General features: G+C 38.2%; 1 protein-coding gene across 6 annotated transcripts in view; it reads right to left on the bottom strand.

Moving 5' to 3' along the window:
- Positions 1 to 18504, bottom strand: part of ZNF318 (zinc finger protein 318) — a 49289-nt gene that overhangs the window by 15685 nt on the left and 15100 nt on the right. For 4 of the 6 annotated variants that reach the window (XR_004233693.1, XR_004233692.1, XR_004233691.1 and 1 more), the window contains exons 7-9: positions 18229 to 18435; positions 17675 to 17774; positions 15983 to 16101 (exon numbers count right to left, since the gene is read on the bottom strand). Coding sequence is in view for 3 of the 6 variants with exons in the window: in XM_031964809.1 (XP_031820669.1) it covers positions 15983 to 16101; positions 17675 to 17774; positions 18229 to 18435 (426 nt within the window). In the remaining 3 variants the exon portion in view is untranslated. Of the gene's footprint in view, positions 1 to 11101; positions 15583 to 15982; positions 16102 to 17674; positions 17775 to 18228; positions 18436 to 18504 lie in introns of those variants that run through there. The other 2 variants (XM_031964807.1, XM_031964808.1) reach the window with 1 other exon arrangement.

Below are 18504 nucleotides of genomic sequence, written 5' to 3'. Positions count from 1 at the left end.
GATGAGCAGGATGATTTCAGAAAAGCCTGGACTGACTTATGTGAACTGAAGTTGAGTGAAGTAAGCAGAACTAGGAAAACATTGTACACAGTAACAGCAAAACTGTTTAATGATCAACTATGATATTCTTACCTCTTCTCAGCAACACAGTGATCCAAGACAATTCCAATAGATTTGGAATATAAAATACCATCTGCATTCAGAGAGAGAACTATAGAGACTGAACACAGATTGAAGCATTTTATTTATATTTTTTCTTTTCTTATGGCTTTCCCATGTTTTGATTTTTTTCACAATATGACTAATATGAAAATATATTTAATATGATAGTATATATAGTGTATATAACAGATTGCTTGCTATCTTGGGGAGGGGGGAGGAAAGGGAGAGGGGAAAATACTTGGAACTCAAAATTTTACAAAAATGAATTTTGAAAACTATCTTTACATATATTTGGGAAAATAAAATACCTTTGAAAAGAAGAAAAAAAAAGAAATATGAGACATTATGGTAACTTCTTTTATCATAGAACTACACAAAAAGTTAACCAGAAGCCCACAAGCTAAAGAAAAAAGGGGTGCTAGCAAAGTCAGGATCAGAATAGGCAAAAAACCTGTGATTTCACCCAGAAGGACCAGAAAGAGGCCAGAGAAACACATACCTTGGAAGGCTCTGAGTCCAGAGGTAGCAAAAACAAAGAGACTCCCAAAAAAGACTCAGGGAGATCAGAAAACTTCAAAGTAGAGACCTTAGAAATATGGGTAAGCTTTGACAACAAGCAAAGTCTATAGCGGCACTCAGACTGGGAGAGTCCAGGCTTCTAGGGGCTCAAGAATTTCTAGCACACTGTTCCGAGATGTCAGAAAGGAACCTCAATGATTCTAGAGAGCTTAACCCCAAGAAATGAAAGTCCCAGGAACCAAAGTGATCCAGGGAGGAAAAAAAGCAGGGTCCAACACAATACCCAAAAGTACAGCAGAGAATAGAACCTGACCCTGCAACAAGGTTCCAGTTCAGGATCTAACACTGAGGAGATGAGTAAATCAAAGAAAATTGTAACCAGAATTTTTTTTTCCAAGTTGTAGATCTAAAGAATCCCTATCAAAGAGCAAGTAACTTTGTAATAACTGCAAGCATAACTCAAAGGAAAAAGTGTATATCCCACAAGGATACCTGAAGTGAATAAGAAATCAAACAAACAAACAAAAATCTCTGGAGGAAAGAATTAGAAGAATAAAATAGAAGAGAAAGTGGTAAGTTTTAACTACTTTGAGCAAATATAAAATGCTTTTCAAACTTCAAAGCTTTCTATTATATTTATAGCTTAAAGCTAACTATTATTATTATTGCAATCCAAGTAATTATTTGAAAAAGTGATATAGATCAAATAGAAATCAATGATTTCATGAACCAGAAAAGAAATACTATAACAAAATTAAAATATGAGAAGATGAGAAAAAACAGGGGGAAAAAAGATAGCTGATATTAAAAAAAAAAAAAACTCACCTGGAAAATAGGTTAAATGGAGATAATCCAAAAAATCTATGGACTCCTTAAAAATCATAATTTAAGAGGAAAAAAAAATGTTCAGAATTAGATTTTCAAGAACCCAGACCTATTAGAACCAGAGGGCAAAATGAAGACAAAATAATCCACGAATCAACTTCTGAAATAAACCCCAAAACAAAAACTCCTGGAACATCATAGCCGAAATCCAGAGCTTCTATGTCAAAAGAAAAAAATAATTTTAGCATCCAGAAGGAAGCGGTTCAAGTACCAACAAAAGTAACCAAGACAGTCAGTATTGGGAATTTTCAGTTCTAAATGAGAAGTGATCTTGAAACATAATATTCCAAAGGGCAAAAGATATGGACTTACAACCAAGGACAATTTGCAGAGCTAAGTATAATCCTGCAGGAGGGAAAAACAGACCTTTACTGGAAGAGAGGATTTCTAAGCACTTACTATGACATAGCTGGAGCTGAGTAGGCATTTTAAAATTCAAACCCAAAAGTTAAGAGAAACCTAGAAAGGATAATGAGAGATAACATTCTAATGAGGGAGAAGAAATGTGTCCTTTCTGAACCTTAATGTCTTCAAAGATAATGATGGAATTAAATAAGAAAAATAGAGGACCTGAGAAGGATTGATTCTTTCCCGAGGATCTGAAGAAAGGAAAGAAAACAGAAGGTAAAAGCAATATGCTACTGTGCAAGGAAGAATGGGGTGGTACTTGCTATTTCTCATATTTGGGTACTTGAGAAGAAAAAATATATAAACATAGAGGAAGAAGGAATAAGGGGCTGAACATAAGATAAATCTCATTTTTATCTGAAAAAGATAAAGGAGAGTTAAACACTGACACCCTCAGAGTTTGGTGTAGAAATAGATAAAATTCAAGTCAATCAACGAATATTTATTAAACAACTAAAATGTGCTAGTCACTGTGCTAAATGCTGGGGGTACAAATATAAGTTTAAAAAATTTACTTCTTTCCCTTAAGGAGTTTACAGTCTAATCTGGGAAGGCTATACAAAACAAAGCTAAAAAGGGTGAGAAGAGTTGTTTACATGATGAAGAATTTCAAAGAAATCCAAAAGCAGTATAGCTGGTAGAAAATAGGAAGAAGATTGCGTTGAATCCCATTCTTAAAAAGAGGCCCTGGAGCTCATGGTTCCAATTCCAGTCAGAGAGGCAGGAAAGTACTAAAGAGATGTGAGTACCAAGCAAATTCAGTTATAGATAATGAGATTTCCTAGTGATGAGTTTCCCGGGGAAGAAAAATATGATGGAGAAATCCAAATAGAAATACAAAAGTAGTGTAGCTGCTCTGGTTTGAAACAGGGAGTGCCCATCAATTGGTAAATAGCTGAACTAATTGTGGTATATGAATGTAATGAATATTATTGTATCAACAGAAATAGTGAAAGAAATGACTTCAGAGAATTCTGTGTACTAGAAGGTGCAGGTTGAGGTGAGCAGAGTAAGAATAATTTCTAGAAGGAAAACACTGCAAAGAAAAATGAAAGGCTTAACAACTCTGATTAGTGCAATGATCAATTACATCTTTAGAGGATAAACCATGAATTATTAATCAAATCCTGACATAAAGATGATAGATTCAAGACGCAGAAAAAAACATTCTTGGATGCAGCCATTGTATGGATTCACTTTGTTAAACTGTGCTTATTTATAAAAGATATGTTCCCCCACACACTTTGTTTTTTGATTGGAACCAGAATTGGATGTAACAAAAAAAAAAGGAAGGGGGGTCACGGAAATTTTTTTAAACAAATAAAAAGAAGGAAGTTCAGAAAGATGTATCTTGAAAAAGCAGGATAGTTTTAAAAGAAACATGTGAAATTACTTTTTTTTTTAAGCAACCAATATGAAATGGAGACTCAGTTTCATATACAATCTTCTTGTTTGGTATTTGGAAATACTCCTTTTTTTGTGTCTAAGTTCAGAATAAAAAGAACAATTTCCAAAAAAGGAAATAAATGTATTAAAGATTCTCATAATAGGTATTGTGGCTCTGACTTGACAATAGAAGTTGTTGAATAGACAAAAGGGCCTAGAGCTATTCTGGACAGTAATTTGGAACTATGCTTATAGGGCTATAAAACTGTACATACCTTTTGATCTAGCAAAAGTACCACTAGGTCTATGTGCCAAAGAGATTTTAGAAAATGGAAAAGGACCTATGTATACAAAATGTTTATAGCAGCTCTTTTTGTGGGGACAGAGAATTGAAGGGATGCCCATCAACTGGGGAATGGTTGAACAAAATGTGGTATATGATTATGAAGAACATAAAGAGCAGGGTGCTTTCAGAAAAACCTGGACTTACACAAACTGATGCAAAGAAAAGCAGAACCAGAAAATATACATAGTAACAATAATAGTGTATAATGATCAATTGTGAATGATTTAGCAACAATACCAAAAAAATTCTGAAGGACTTGTTATGAAAAATGCTATCCACCTCCAAAGCAAAAAATGATGGAGTTTGAAAAAAGATAGAAACATGCTATTTTTGTGTGTGTGTGCTTTTTTTTTTTTGGGGGGGGGGGGAGAAAGGAGAGTTGTTTTCTTTCACAACTAATATAAAAATATTTCAAATGGTGCACATGTATAACAAAGCAAAAATTATCATTTTAGGGAAAGGGGAGGTATGGGAATGAGGAAGACAATTTGGAACAAAATTTTAGAAAACAAATAATTTAAAATTGTATTTATATATACTTGGAAAAAAATATTAAAAACAAAAGGGCCTTGAAAATAGGAAGCCTAGGAAAAGCTAAGGGATATACTGAGGAAGAGAAAATGGAGGAAGACTGAGAGATTAATGGTATCTGGGGGATTTCTTGGTTAGGTCCCTAAGGGTGTTTTAAGAATATTAGCTGTTGAGGAGCTAATCAACTCCTTTCTGTCAGTTTTCCAGGTAAATTTAAGATTCAGTGAAATTACTGGATCTTACAATATTATAGTATTACAATTATTACAAGTATTACAAGTATTATAATTTTTCTGAGAAATCTCAATTGTTCTTTGTTTAAAATGAAAAATAAATTTAAAATAAAAACCTCCCCCTTCTAAAAACAAACAAACAAACCACAAAACAAATCTCAACCATTCAATTACTTGATGTGGAAACAACAGCTAGCTTTAATAATATCTTACATTTCTATATCATTTTAAAGATTACAGAATACTTTGCTTTCCTCATATTCATTTTGTAGGGTAGGTTGGTCATATAAACTTAAGCTGTGCTAGGCTTCCTTATGGAGAAAGGGTCCTTCTTCCCAAGATTGCCTCTAATGTACTCTTAAAGGCCTTTAGAGACTTATTTCCCTCACTTCTTCATTCTTATTGAATTCCTTGAGAAAACAACAGGGAGGGAGGCATGAAGAACTGTCATCTTGCAGCACTCCTTCTTCACTTAACTTCCTTAATATATTAGAGAACATTCAAATAGCCTTCAAAGTGAATTGTTGGTCACAGGGACTTACAGAATCAAAGAAAAATAGGGTCATGTATCTTATGCAGTTTCTAGATTAATGGTTAATCAATCAGTAACATTTAATAATGGCTTATTAGGTTCTAGGTCTCAGACTAATGCTGAGAATACAAAGACAACAGTCTAGACAGGGTCCTCAAACTACGGGCCCGTGGGCCAGATGCAGCAGCTGAGGACGTTTATCCCCCCCTCACCCAGGGCTATGAAGTTTCTTTATTTAAAGGCCCAGAAAACAAAGTTTTTGTTTTTACTATAGTCTGGCCCTCCAACAGTCTGAGAGACAGTGAACTGGCCCCCTATTTAAAAAGTGTGAGGACCCCTGGAGATTGCCCTCAAGGAAATCACATACTACAAGAAGGGAAGGAGGTTATGTATTATCATTTGATCATATATAAATGTGTATTAAAAAGACAAAAACAATGGGAGAATTAACTGGAAAAATGGGGAAAAGACCTCCTATAGAGGGTGACATTTAAGCAGTACATTGGAGGAAGCTAAGGATTTTATAAAGTAGAGATGGGGAGGGTAAGTCTGGGTAATGGAGGAAAGTCACAAAGACAGGAAATGAAATGCCATACATAGAACCAGTTTGGCTAGGAGGTAGAAATACCTGAAAAGGTATAATGTATAGATAGCCAGATGGTAAAGGTATTGAAATGCCAAACAGGAGTCTATATTTTATGATAGGATTTATGATAGAAATTTCACTGAAATTTCTTGATCAAGAAAGCAGAGATATGTGCTTTCAGAATATGAAATTGGCAGCTTTGCAGAGAAGGGAATGGAAAGAAACCAGGTAAATATCAATTAGGAAACTATTGAAATAGTCTTGGACAAAGGTGACAAGAGCTTGAATAGACTGATGGCCATGTGAATGTAGAACAGGGATGGATGCTATAGATATTGATGAAGTAGCATCAATAAGACTTAGCAAATAATTGGATAAAAGAAGAATTCAAGATGACTCCTAGATTGTAAATAGGTAAGTAGGAAAATGGTGACATCCTCCAACAGAAATAGAGAGGTCACAAGCAAGAATGGGCTTTGGAAGAAAGAAAATTACTTCTGTTTTAGACATACTGAGTTTGAAATATCTGAGACGTCTAGATAGTGCTTGTTTAGCAGGTAATATGAGCCTCCAAATGAGAAAAAAAAAAGGACATATAAATTTGGATATAATCTGCATAGACAGTTGTTGATTCCATATTAGTTGATGAGATCACCAAAAGAGATTATAGAGAGAAAAGGGATGTGAAAGTTCATTCACCCAAATATCACAAACAAGAAACAAATGTTGCTTCTGCAGAGGAAAAATGAGAAAGGGTAAGAAGAAAACAATGATAAAGCAGTGTAATAAAAACCCAGAAATGGAAAAAAAAAAAAAAAGCCTTATGAAGAAATCAAAGCTATTTATTTATAATCATATAAAGAAATGCTCTAAATCATTGTTTAGAAAAATGCAAATGAAAACAATTCTGAAGTACCATTTTATACTTATCAGATTAGCTAATCTCATTATTAATCTGTTGGTGATAAATGTTGGAAAGGATATGGGAAAACTGGAACATTAATGCTCTGGCGGGAGTTATGAATTGATCCAACTATTCTGAAGAACAATTTGGAACTATGCCCAACAAGGAATCAAACTGCGAATACTTTCAATTCAGCAATACCACTACTAGCTCTGTATCCCAAAAAGATCATTTTAAAAGGGGAAATAACCTACATGTACAAAAATATTCATAGCAGCTCTTTTTGTGCCAATAAAGAATTGGAAATTGATGGTATATCCATCAAATGGAAAATGGCTGAACAAGTTGTGGTATATAAACACAATGGAGTACTATTGTGCTATTAGAAATAATGAGGTCAGGAGAAAAAAAAAATAACCTGGACTTACTTGAACTGATGCATGGTGAAATGAGTAGAACCAGGAGATCATTATACATAGAAACAGCAACACTGTACAATTATCAGCTATGACTGACTTAGCTCTTCTCAGCAATACAGTGATCCAATGCAGTTCCAAAGAACTCATGATGGAAAACGCTATCCACATCCAGAGAAAGAATTGATGGAGTCTCAATGCAGGTTGAAGTATATTATTTTCACTTTCTCTTTTTTCCTCTGTTTCTTCTTTCACAACATAACTGATATAGAAATATGTTTTACATGATTGCACATATAGAACATATCCAACTGCTTGCTATTTTAGGGAGTGGAAAAGGGAGAGAGGGAGAAAAACCTGGAACTCAAAATTTTTTTAAAACACTTGCTAAAAACTGTTCTTACATGTAATTGGAAAAAATAGAATATTAAATTTTTTAAAAAGAATATTTATCTAAAAGGTGGACAACAGTGGCAAACACTGCAAAGAAGTCATAAAGTATGAGGACTAAGAAAAAGCAATTGGATTTAGCAAAAAAGATCACTAGTGATTTTGTTGAAGGCAGTTTTAGTTGTATAGAGGGAATAAAAAGAAGACTGCAAAGGGCTGAGAAATATTAGGAAGTAACAACAAAACCAACAAATGTAAACAGCTTTTTTTCCTAGGAATTTGAGTATCAATAAAAAAGGAAAATATAGTAGTTTGAGATGGTATGTTCAAGTGAGTGTTTTTTTAAAAGATCAGGGAAATCTGGAAATATTTGTAAGCATCAGGGAAAGTCAGTATATATAAGAGAGATTGACAATTATAGAAAGTGAAGGGGTGATCAAAGGGGTATTCCCAGAGGAAAGAGAAAGGGCAAAGGTTGAAGGCACAAGTAGAGAGATTAGTGTTTGCAAAAAGAAGGGCCAATCATTTTTGAGAGTAGAACAAATGAAGAGAATAAGGGATTATTAAATTTGTAAACTACTTATATAAAATTCCTCTTAAATGCAACAACCAATCCAAGTCTCAACATCACCACTCCAACCCCAGTATTGGCCAACATATAGAAGCAAAGAGTTGTTAAATCTGTTCATTTACCAAGTATTTAAGATGTTTTTTTTTCTTTTTTAGGGGGACAGTGAGGAGTAAATATATATATATATATTAGTTTAACCAGGAATTCTTAACCTGGCATCTGTGAATTTATTCTTTACTATTTTGATAACTAAATACAATTGGTTTCCTTGGTAATCCTATGTATTTTATTTTGTGCAATTAAAAATTATTCTGAGACTATAACACAGAAAAAGTTAAGAACTCCAAGTTTAAACTTATAAAACTAATTGAACAGTACACTCAACTCAGAAAACTCTGGGCAAGTTATTTTCCCTCTGCTGGGCTTCTTCTTCATTTGTAAAATGAGGTTGAGCAACAGGATATCTAAGGTCCTTTCTTATTCTGCCATTCCATACTTTTGTCCATGGATAGTTTTTCCTATAGGCTGCTTAGAAGTGAAAACTTCAGTTACAAAGGCTTGAAAGATCCAAGCAAGAATGATCAGATTTCTAGCACCAGTACTTCACTGTTCTGGTACCATGGCTCTCATTTTACAGATGAGAAAACTAAAGACAAAAAAGTGACTTGTTTTGGGAGTGAGACTAGATTCACAACCTTTTTCTGACTAAATTTAAGCCTCTGCCCAGTGGGTCAAGACACCTTTCTAGCCTTTACTAAAGATAGACACAATTTGTTTATAAATGCAAAGTCTCCTCTCCTGGTTCTTTGATTCTTACTACTGAGAGTCTGGTACATGTTCCTGAACCTTTTACATCCTTAACATTGGCTAACAAATAAGGATAATATTCCCGAGTTCCCCCATCCATAGTGTGGGAGGTTGGGGGAAAAGGCATGCACCTAAATAGCTTATAAATGGAGCTAATTATCCTCTTCGAGCATGCTAAAGAGGACATATAGGTGTTGGGTCAAAGGAAACTGAGAAATTTTGACTAAAACGGGGTATTTTTCTGAATTAAAACATTTCTCTCAAGCGTACAAAGCACTTTCTCCCTTATAATATGAAGATATGTAGGATAAGCATCATTATCTTTATTCTAGAGATGATAAACAAGCTCAACAGTAACTTAAGAGTCACATAAACAATAACTAGGATGGGAACTCAAGTCTCCGGACTCCAAATCCAGCGCTAAAAAACTACTACGGAGATGTTTGGACAATGGAAGCAGTTCAATTACTTCACAGGACGTCTGGGGTGGAAAGGATGCCCCTTCAATTAGATAAACATTAAGTACCTTGCCAGGAGCCGGGAATACCAAGGGAAAAAAATCCAAACCAGACCTTCATTCAACTTCATTTTACAAAGGAATCATTAGAATCAGAATGACTTGCTTAAGTAGCTCATAAAGTTCTTTCTACTATGTAATTCGGCTTCTCCAGCAGATCGGGAGGGGGGGGGGGAAGGTACAGATTTGTGGGTTTAGGGGGAAAAAAAGAATTGGCCTGAGGCATGATTATAAAAGATTCCAGAAGCTACACAAGAAAAACAATCTAGTAATTTACAGGCCAGGCTCCATTAAGGTGACAGTGCTCCAGGCACAGGAGCTAAGACAGTTTCCACTTTATAGCCACAGCTCCATTCCCCGCTCCCGCCCCCCCTCACCCCTGTAAAGGGCGCCAGCTTTTTGCAGCCCAGAAAGCTTTCTGCTCCTTTTCCTTAAGACCTATCTGTGCCCACTCCTCCCCACCCTCCACTCAAGAGAGTCCCTAGAGTCTCTATTCCAGCTCTATTAACAAATCAAGAACACAAAGCCAGCACTACTTCCTGCCCCATCCAGGATATTTTAAGAATTAGTCTATTTCATATCAGAAATCACAGGAAGGGAGGTGTCCGGAATGATCTGAAGTCTAAGTCAGAAATACATGGAAGTCTATATGGAGAACAGCTGGGGCTCAAATCTCCATCTTAGCTGCAGCTCACATAGATTTACCTACATAATTACTTATTTCAAGGTTTATCTACCTCTAAACTACCACAGCAGAGGTACCATAACTGTTAGCTCTGCAATGTCAAATACAAAAACCAGTCTAAATTTTCGCAAACCACTGGAAATCAATATTCCTCCCAACTAGGGCTGACTCCAGCTGAAAAAAGTTGTTTCTCAAGTGAGCAGCATTAGGCTCAAATGCCAATTTTCCTAAACATTTTTCCTACCACATGGTAAGTAAATCAGTGCTGGGTTAAAAAAAAATAATAATAAAAATTAGGACCAAAAAAAAAAAAAATCTGAGTGCAGAGGCTTTTTTTTTTTAACTTCCAAACACATTGGACATAACCAGCCTGAAAGATAAAGGACATTCTGGGGCAGCTTAAGGCTAACAGGCTGGAAAAATAGAGCCTAACTTCTGGGGGTCAGGCTTAATACTGCTTAGGTACCAGGGGTCAGGACTTGAATGTACAAAATCACAGATCAACTTCTCTATCAACTCCACAAAAAATAGTGGCAGCTAGAGTAATGGTTAGTTCAGTGTACTTTAGTCACTATTCTGGGAGAGAGAAGTTACCCATCACACATTTAGGATTTTGCGACCTTGAAGAGGAGATATGGGAAAGAACCCCATTATCCTTAAATGAGAAAAGGTCTATTAATGAAAAGCAACCCCAGGCTAGGAGCACAGTCTGATTTTTGCTCTAAAGGATATGTATATGTATTTATGTGTTTGTAGACGATATGTATTATATATGGTCATTTATAGGTTATCTATATAATAATTTATGGATTATCCTATTAAGTGGATATCCTGAAGCCCAATTTCTGTCAGGTTCCAAACGGGGAAAGAGTTGAAAGTAGCAATCAAGGAAATTCACATCAGGGTCATGGGCCATAATTTCAGCACCCAAGTGAGGTATATTGAACAAATGAAACTGGCAAATAACCTGATGCCAGCCTATATATTTGTACTAAAACTTCCTATATATTGAGGAGTCAATTAAAAGCTAGATACTGTGTTAATGGTTCCCATGACAGTATGATTAGTAATTTCAGGATCTGGGGGGTAGGGAATGAATCACCAACAATCCAGCTAGATTTTCTTCTGTGTTCATCAAATTTTCAATTTTCAATGGGATTTTGAAAGTCCCATTTCCTTTGCGTTTCGGATGTATTTGGTTTACAAACAAAAATCCAGAATGAAACATGTTGGATCAATATATTTATTCCAAGTGATTTACAATGAAAAATAAAACAATTAAACCTATGTAAGCCAAACACATGAATTCTTTAATTGTTTTTAACAAAATATACAACCCAAAACACCACTCTATGGTGAAAGTGGCCTGGAAGGATGGGAGGTGAGGGAGGGGCACACAAAGGTTCCTGGCACAAGGACCGAGTCTGATCCCAAGATAAGGTTCAGGTCTTCAGCCTCTTCAGTGCAGGATCAGCTGCTAAATGATTTAACACAAAAAGTTACTGGATCACAATACAATGAATGAAAAGGCCATTTAAAATCATGTAAGTGACCTCAAAGTGTGTCTGGTCCAGGCGTCGAGCCATGAGCCTTACCGATTTGTTGTCTTCCAAAAAGGGAGTCAGCTAGATTTTCTTCCATGTTTACTGAGGCCATTTCCATACAGGTTTGTGGGTGGACAGGATGGTCTCAAGCACAGGTAATAGTCAAAGGGATTTGGGGAGATTTACATGCCACAGATCAAGAGAGACAGTGAAAAAATGAATTTACACTTCATTTCAAACAACACAAAAGGCAAAGTCACCCAGACTGAATGCTTCAGAACCATTAATTCTCCATTTATCCATGGAGATTTCCAAAGTCAACAAGCCTTATGTTATTTCACAACAACAGATCCATTAGCAAGTCCATGGAATGGAACCAGGTATGGGTACAGCAAAAGAATTTTTTAAGTCAACCATAGTTCCCTCCTTCCCCCAAATCCAAGAACTGGCAAAGAATCAAAAGCCAAAATACAACCAAAAACACACCGTGTATTGAGCCAGATAGAATCCATTTTAATGGCAAAGTACGAGAAAAGAAATTGGCAAAAGAATTCACAGAAAAAAATACTTTTTAAACATCTGTACAGAAGATGTGGTATGTATAGTACTTTTTAGAAAGGGAAAAGGAAGTTGTTTTCTAACTTCAACCAATATTCATTGTAGGATGCTAAATGCAGCATTACATGGTGTTTCCAAAACAGAGGACCAGTCAGTTCTTGTACCCTCTAAATACCAGAGCTCTAGAAGCCAATACAACTTATTTACAAGCAGCTCTGAAAGTTCTCTCTCTCTCCATTTCTAATACTGAAAACACTAGATTTTGTGTGGTCCTAGGTAGCATCAACTGTACCTTCCTCCTGCGTTGGTATTTCCTTAGGGCCTATAGCAGCACTAACAACCCAGTCTTTTCCAGGATAACTTAAGTCTGGCATGTCTGCAGCACTCAAAGTGCTGTCTTTGTCCACCTGGATAACGGTCTCCATCACAGAGGTGGGACTCTGAAACTCTGGCTGTAAAGTACCTGTATCCAGGCTACTACTCTCAGGTATATCACCTTGCTTAGAGGACAGAGAACAAAACTTCTCTTCCTGCTTTTCAGAAACTGGAGTTACAAAGCTGACCAGATCCGGCTGGCAGGCAGAAGGCCGAAGGCCTAGAGAGCAGACGGTATCTGACTCCAGTCCTAATGACCTCTTAGCCTTTAATTTGACAATTTCTTCAGTATCCTCAGATAGCATTTCTTCAGTCCGGAGGTCCAAGGGCTTCTGTGTTACTTCCAAATCTTCATCGACAGCTTTCAATAAATCTTCATCGACAGCTTTCAATACCAGCTGAGGTTTCAAAGTATCCAAATCAGGCATGTTCTCATTTCTGGGCTTACAGTTTTGTTTATCCTTCATCCCTAAGTCAAGTGCCATGGTTTCAGGAGGTTTAAAAGAAAACTCAGAAAAAGTAGAGATAAGATTAGTTGGCCCTGTGGAACGCAAAAATCTCCCTTCATGTACAGTCTCAGACTGGATAGCCAAAGACCCTTGAATTGGCTCTACCTGACCACTGGAGAAATCAGAAACTAGATTGCCTGGCGCACAAAGTTTCCCTAAATCTGTAGTTTCAAGGCCTTCTATAGGTTTGCTGTCTGTTGCCAATCTTAATTCAGTACTGACAATGGATAAGTCTGGGAATCCTAATTCTTTTCCCTTTGGAAGTTCTATATTCTCAGGTTTCTTGGTCTCTTCTTTCAAAATAACTGGTTGGGAAATCATTTTCTTCAGCTCTTCCTCTGGCTTTTCTTCTACTAACTTGAAGTCTCTGATCATAGGTGTTCTATTAGTTGGTTCAGGGGACTGGTCTTCCTGACATTCCTCACAATCAACTAGTACAGCTTGCTCTTGTGGGCTCCCTGTTAAATGAATGTTTCTGACTACAGACTGGCTGGATGGTTCTAGGGCACAATGTTGGATACCTGCTGATTGTGGGGTCTGTGATATAGATCTAATATCTGATTTAACTGAGTCTGTTTTTATCACCATAGTAGACTGAACTTGTGTAACTGGTTCTGTCATTATCTCATCTAGCCCTTCTATTTTAGACACTACCACTTCATCAGGCTGATTAACAATTTGGTCCTCTCTTGGTAGTGTGGTCTGTTTGACTTCTCTCTTCCATACATGGTTGTCTTCACATTTCAAATTGGAATTCTTTGGGCTACGGGGGTCCCTTTGAACTACGCATAATGAAGTCTGAAGTTCCTCATCCTGGTCACCTATTCTCTCTTTCCCCACACCCTCTGAGAGTAATAATCTCCCTTCTTCCAGCTCAGTGACTGCCTCTTTCTCACTTCCACAATGCTCTTCAGCTAGGTGGGTATCTTGAATCCTTTTAGCCTGGTTATCAACTATTCCAAGGTCCCTTGTATCTACCAATTTGGCAGGACATGCTATGTCTGACATCTGGGGGGCTGGCTCCTCTACACCAGGAGGACCTGGCTCTCCTGAGTTGAGGTCAGCTTCCCCTTCCAGACACATGTCTGTACTGGTCTCACTCTCATAAGGACTAGAGGGCAACATGGTTGAAGATTTTGCCTCTGGGTTGACTTCCTCCTGGGACTTACCCTGGTCATCTGTCAGAGAAGCAGAACCAAAGTCCATTCCTGTAAGAGACTGTAGGAAACCTCTATTCTTTAGTCCCAAATTCTGTTCTACAATTGTCCGCTGTTTTGGAGATCCCATAGTCTTTGCACTGGGCTTGGCCAAACAGCTGTCCAAAGGAGCACTGGCCAAACCCTTTTCCTGGGATATCCCCCTTAGGAGAACACCACTCTCCCTAGGACTGAAAGTACTATCAGAGTTCTCATTTTTAGAAGAGTTGCTACTCTCCCCATTGGACAATGTGCTATTACCCAACTTGCTTTCTGTATTCCCTTTCCCACCACTGCTGTAGAAGATATCATACAAATCCTTGGCATTAGCTGTAGCTAGGCAAGAGTTCCGCTTCTCCAATTTTTTGGCCTGTTCACTGAATACACCCGAGAGTGGTGGTGGAGGACGAACCAGCACAGACAGCAGAGCCTGGTCATGGTCACTCTCACTTACCCCAGGTGCCACCTCATCTGAGGGGATGGCAGCAGGGTGCACTGGAGCCAAGATGGAAGTTGGCAAGACTGGAGTCAAGAGGTTAGATCCCCCTATGCCAGGGGTCAATATCTGGGAGATGGTAGGAGCTGACTTGACTAGAGACAGTCCAGTGCTTGTTTTGGCAGATGCAGTAACTGACTTAAGTGTAACTGGGAGAGGTGGTGGCGGCGGAGGTGGGGGAGGTGGAGGCAACAGCTGCTCAGGTATGGGAGCTGGCTCATTTTTCTCAGCCAACACAGTCTTTTCCTCTGGGGAACTTTTTAAAATCACCTCTTCCCCACCAAATGCCTTAGAAATTATGTCAGGAGGTAGTAGGAGATCAGTTGAAGATTCTTTGACCACTGGCAGAGGTTTGGCAGTGGCACCTGAGGACTTAATGGACAGGAAAGTGTTAAGAGGTGCAGGTTTGCTCACTGTCGCCGAGCCAGACTTGCGCAGCACTGTGGTGGGGATAGGAAGGTTAGGCCGAATTTTAGCCTGGGTAGAAGTGGCAACAACAGGCATCCAAGGACTGGTGTGAGCAATGACAGTTTTCCCAGACAGTTTGATTTCAATGGGCTTCACTTTCCCAGCCTGGGCTTTGCCATCCTCTTTGTCCTTATTGGTTTCCATATTCTCTTCCTTAGGGACACCTGGAGCTACCACGGAGCTTTTCTCATCATCCTTTTCTGACTTCTTCCAGCTGAACTTCCCAAAGGAGGAGGAGGAGGAAGTCATCTGCGGCTCCTTTGTTTCTTCTTTCAGCTGGAGTTTTATGATCATCTTTCGCTTGTTCTCAAGCTTGTCTGGGGAGTTCCAAGTCTCAGAGAGCTGTTCATCTAGTTCTTCAGAAAGCTTCTCTTCATCTTCTTTCATTTCTTTAGCCACCTTTGCCTTCTTCTCATCTGTTTCCTCCTTTGGCTTCTCACTCAATTTTCGCTTCAGCTCATTCTGCCTTCGGCGCTCAGTCTCTAGAACTACAGCTAGACCTGCCTGACGATCCAGATTCCTTCGCTCCTCATACAGCGGGTTTTCATCCACATATTTCTGGAAAAAGAAAATGCAGGGGCTCAACAACTAGTTTGGGTTACTAGGAAAATGAGAAAACCTTGGTCCTGACACTGTTTTGAACAATAATGTTATCAGTATAGAAAAACCAGAGGTTACCTTTCTAAGGAAGTACACACTTTCTTGACAGGTTCAGTGTCTCTTTCTCTCTGGGGGTTTCTTTCTCTCTAGAAGTTGTCCCTTTTGATGTGGAGCTTTAAAAAACAAAAAGCTCCATCCGCAGTCATATAAGTCAGTGTTACTTGGGTAAAGATGCAACAATGACTTTTTAAAAAATTCTGTATGGGTTTAGTTGGTAGCTGGGGTGGCAAAAGAAGTTAGAGAAAAAAAGGCACCAAAGCAAAATGGGGTACTGTACTGTGCTACTCAAGAAACCAACCTTATACTTCTCATTGTGCTGGTGACATTTCACATGTTGTTCTCCAGAAATTGGATCCCCAAAAAACTCCTCACAAAGTTGGCAGTAATATCCAGTGATGGGAATCAGAAATTCAGAGCCTGGAGCAAGCAGATAAAAAGAGTTAAAGAAATGAGCACAAAACATCTACCATGATACCAGCTAAAGGAAATTCCATTTACCCATTCCTGAGTCAATATGGTAAAGAACAAAGCTTTTCACTTACATTAAGTTAGAAATCTTATTTCCTTGAAGCTCTCTCAATGGCTTATTCTTCCCATCTCAAATGTAAAGCTCGAACGCAGGACTTCCCATCCTTCACACACCTTATGGAGACCTGGGCCTTGCCATCCTCCCTGCCAATATACTCTCTGGTGTACTGTAACATGTCTTCTACTTGCGACTTCATTCTCTGGACTACTGGGCATTGGTATCTACCCTGATGTTGCAGACTCCTATATTTGTTTATCCCCACTCTTAGATTATAAGCTTAGAATATTTGTGGTAAAATGATGACTTGTTTTTTGTTCTTGTTAACAAGTGCTTGCCATATAGAAAACAATGAATGTTTTTTCATTCAGTCATTCATCCCCTTTCTTTCCACTCTGTAATGCTATTCCACAGGCTAAATCTCTCTTAGAAATCCCTTACGTTAAAAAAAAAAAAAAAAAAAATTATATATATATATATGAGAATCACTAAATACTTTTAATGTAGGTCTTCTAAAAGCATCTTAGGGACAGAAGCTTATGTGCTAACAGCAAGACATCTTGGGGAAAAGCCTGGATTCTATCAACCTGGACTTTTAAAACTTCACTGATTAGATAAAAGCAGCACTCCTAAGGAAATACTTGCAAGTTTTTCTTGCCTTGTCTTCAGGAAGAATGGAGCATATTCTTTTACCTATTCCCTACTTACTCTAGCCTTGTTCTAAGACAAGTCCTAAAATTGGTTCAGGCTCCTTGGAATCATACTTCTCCTTCTGGAACAATCAGAGCTTCTAAAACCCACCCCACATGGAAGACAATCAAAGCAACTAGCTTTGTCACCTGCTCCATTATGTTGATATCATTTGTTGAAGAGTTCTCAGAAGGCAATTCATGGTCCCTTGAATTGATAATTCTATTGCCAATTTTCTTGAAACCTCAACCACCACTAAGCATTCAAAAGGGTTTGAAAACAGTATTACTAAAGTTAGACCAGAACTACTTATATGAGTTATTCAATGTCATATTATTCAGTTAAGCGGTCTACTCATCAGATCCACACTATGGTAAATGCTGATTACTTTTCAACTGGAGAAGATTACAGACAAAGGGACTTATTTCCCATTACTCTAAGTACTTTGCTCTCCTAATAACTAATCTAGACCCTCTTTGGTTCTTTCAAAAGCAAAAGCAGTTAAAATGAATTATCATCTCTCTGACATTTTTTAGTTCACTGAATTTCAAAGAGAAAAAGTCCTGAATAAGACAATGGTAAATAAAAGAGCCATGGTTATTGCATGGTAAATAATAAAAGAGCCAATAACTTGAAAGCCTGACTTTGATCATGAGGATACCACTCACCCTACTTCTAGCCTTTGCTGTATCTCAGAAGAATCCCAGTGCTGCCTCCCATTATCATAGCCCAAGGAATCTTCCACCAATTGGCTGAAAAAAGAAGGGTACAAACCTTTGGCAGGGACTGTTATTTTATCGGCACGCTTTGTGGTATCTTGCTTGGCCTCACTCTGGATCTTCGAAGCCCAAGGTCTGTTGTAGGGATCCAATGTCTATTTGCAAGAGGCAGAGGTGCTCACACAATAGCACTAATAACTCAAGGATACACCTTTCCTCTGTCATTTTCTCTCCCACCTGAGGCAATGGGCCCCAGAAACCCTCCCACCCTCCCCATCTGCCAAATGGTTAAAACGGAAATCACCTGTGAAAAAGGTAAAAAAATGTTAGAGCAAGCAGCCAGTAAGGGATGAAGTGAAACTCAAAAAAAATCAGGTACTCAAGGAATCAAGAGACAAAAGCTCCACTTACACTTATTATGGTGTCTAGGCACAGCCAGGACCCCTGGACTGAGCCCTGGGGTTGGTGTCTCCTTCGAAGGGGTTGCTTGGCTCTTTGAATTAGGGCTCCTGCCCACATGAGAACTTTTCACTTGTCAGTTTTGAGATGTGGAAGAAGGTATAGAGGTTTGAGGGGAAGGAAAGGAAAAAGAGAGGCCAGGACACCTACCTGTCTATGCTTCTTCTTATGCATGTGAGTAAAGAAATCAAACATGGTCCCACAAATGGTGTTGCAATCTCTGCACCAGTGGTTCCCAGCATCATAATATTCATATACTGTAGCCAGCTGGGACGTTTGCTTGGCTGAGGGCTGGGAGGAGGTCTCTGTGGGTTTGGGGCTCTTGGCATGAGCCTTGTCATTATTTGATTTTGACTCCTACATGGGGGGAAAAAAGTTTTTAAAATAATAAGAGCTCAGAACTTAACCAACTCCTGACCTCTCTGA

This window comes from Sarcophilus harrisii, chromosome 4 (genome assembly GCF_902635505.1).
Source record: "Sarcophilus harrisii chromosome 4, mSarHar1.11, whole genome shotgun sequence".
Classification (NCBI taxonomy): Eukaryota; Metazoa; Chordata; class Mammalia; order Dasyuromorphia; family Dasyuridae; genus Sarcophilus; species Sarcophilus harrisii.
This window is presented reverse-complemented; position numbering and strand designations above follow the sequence as displayed.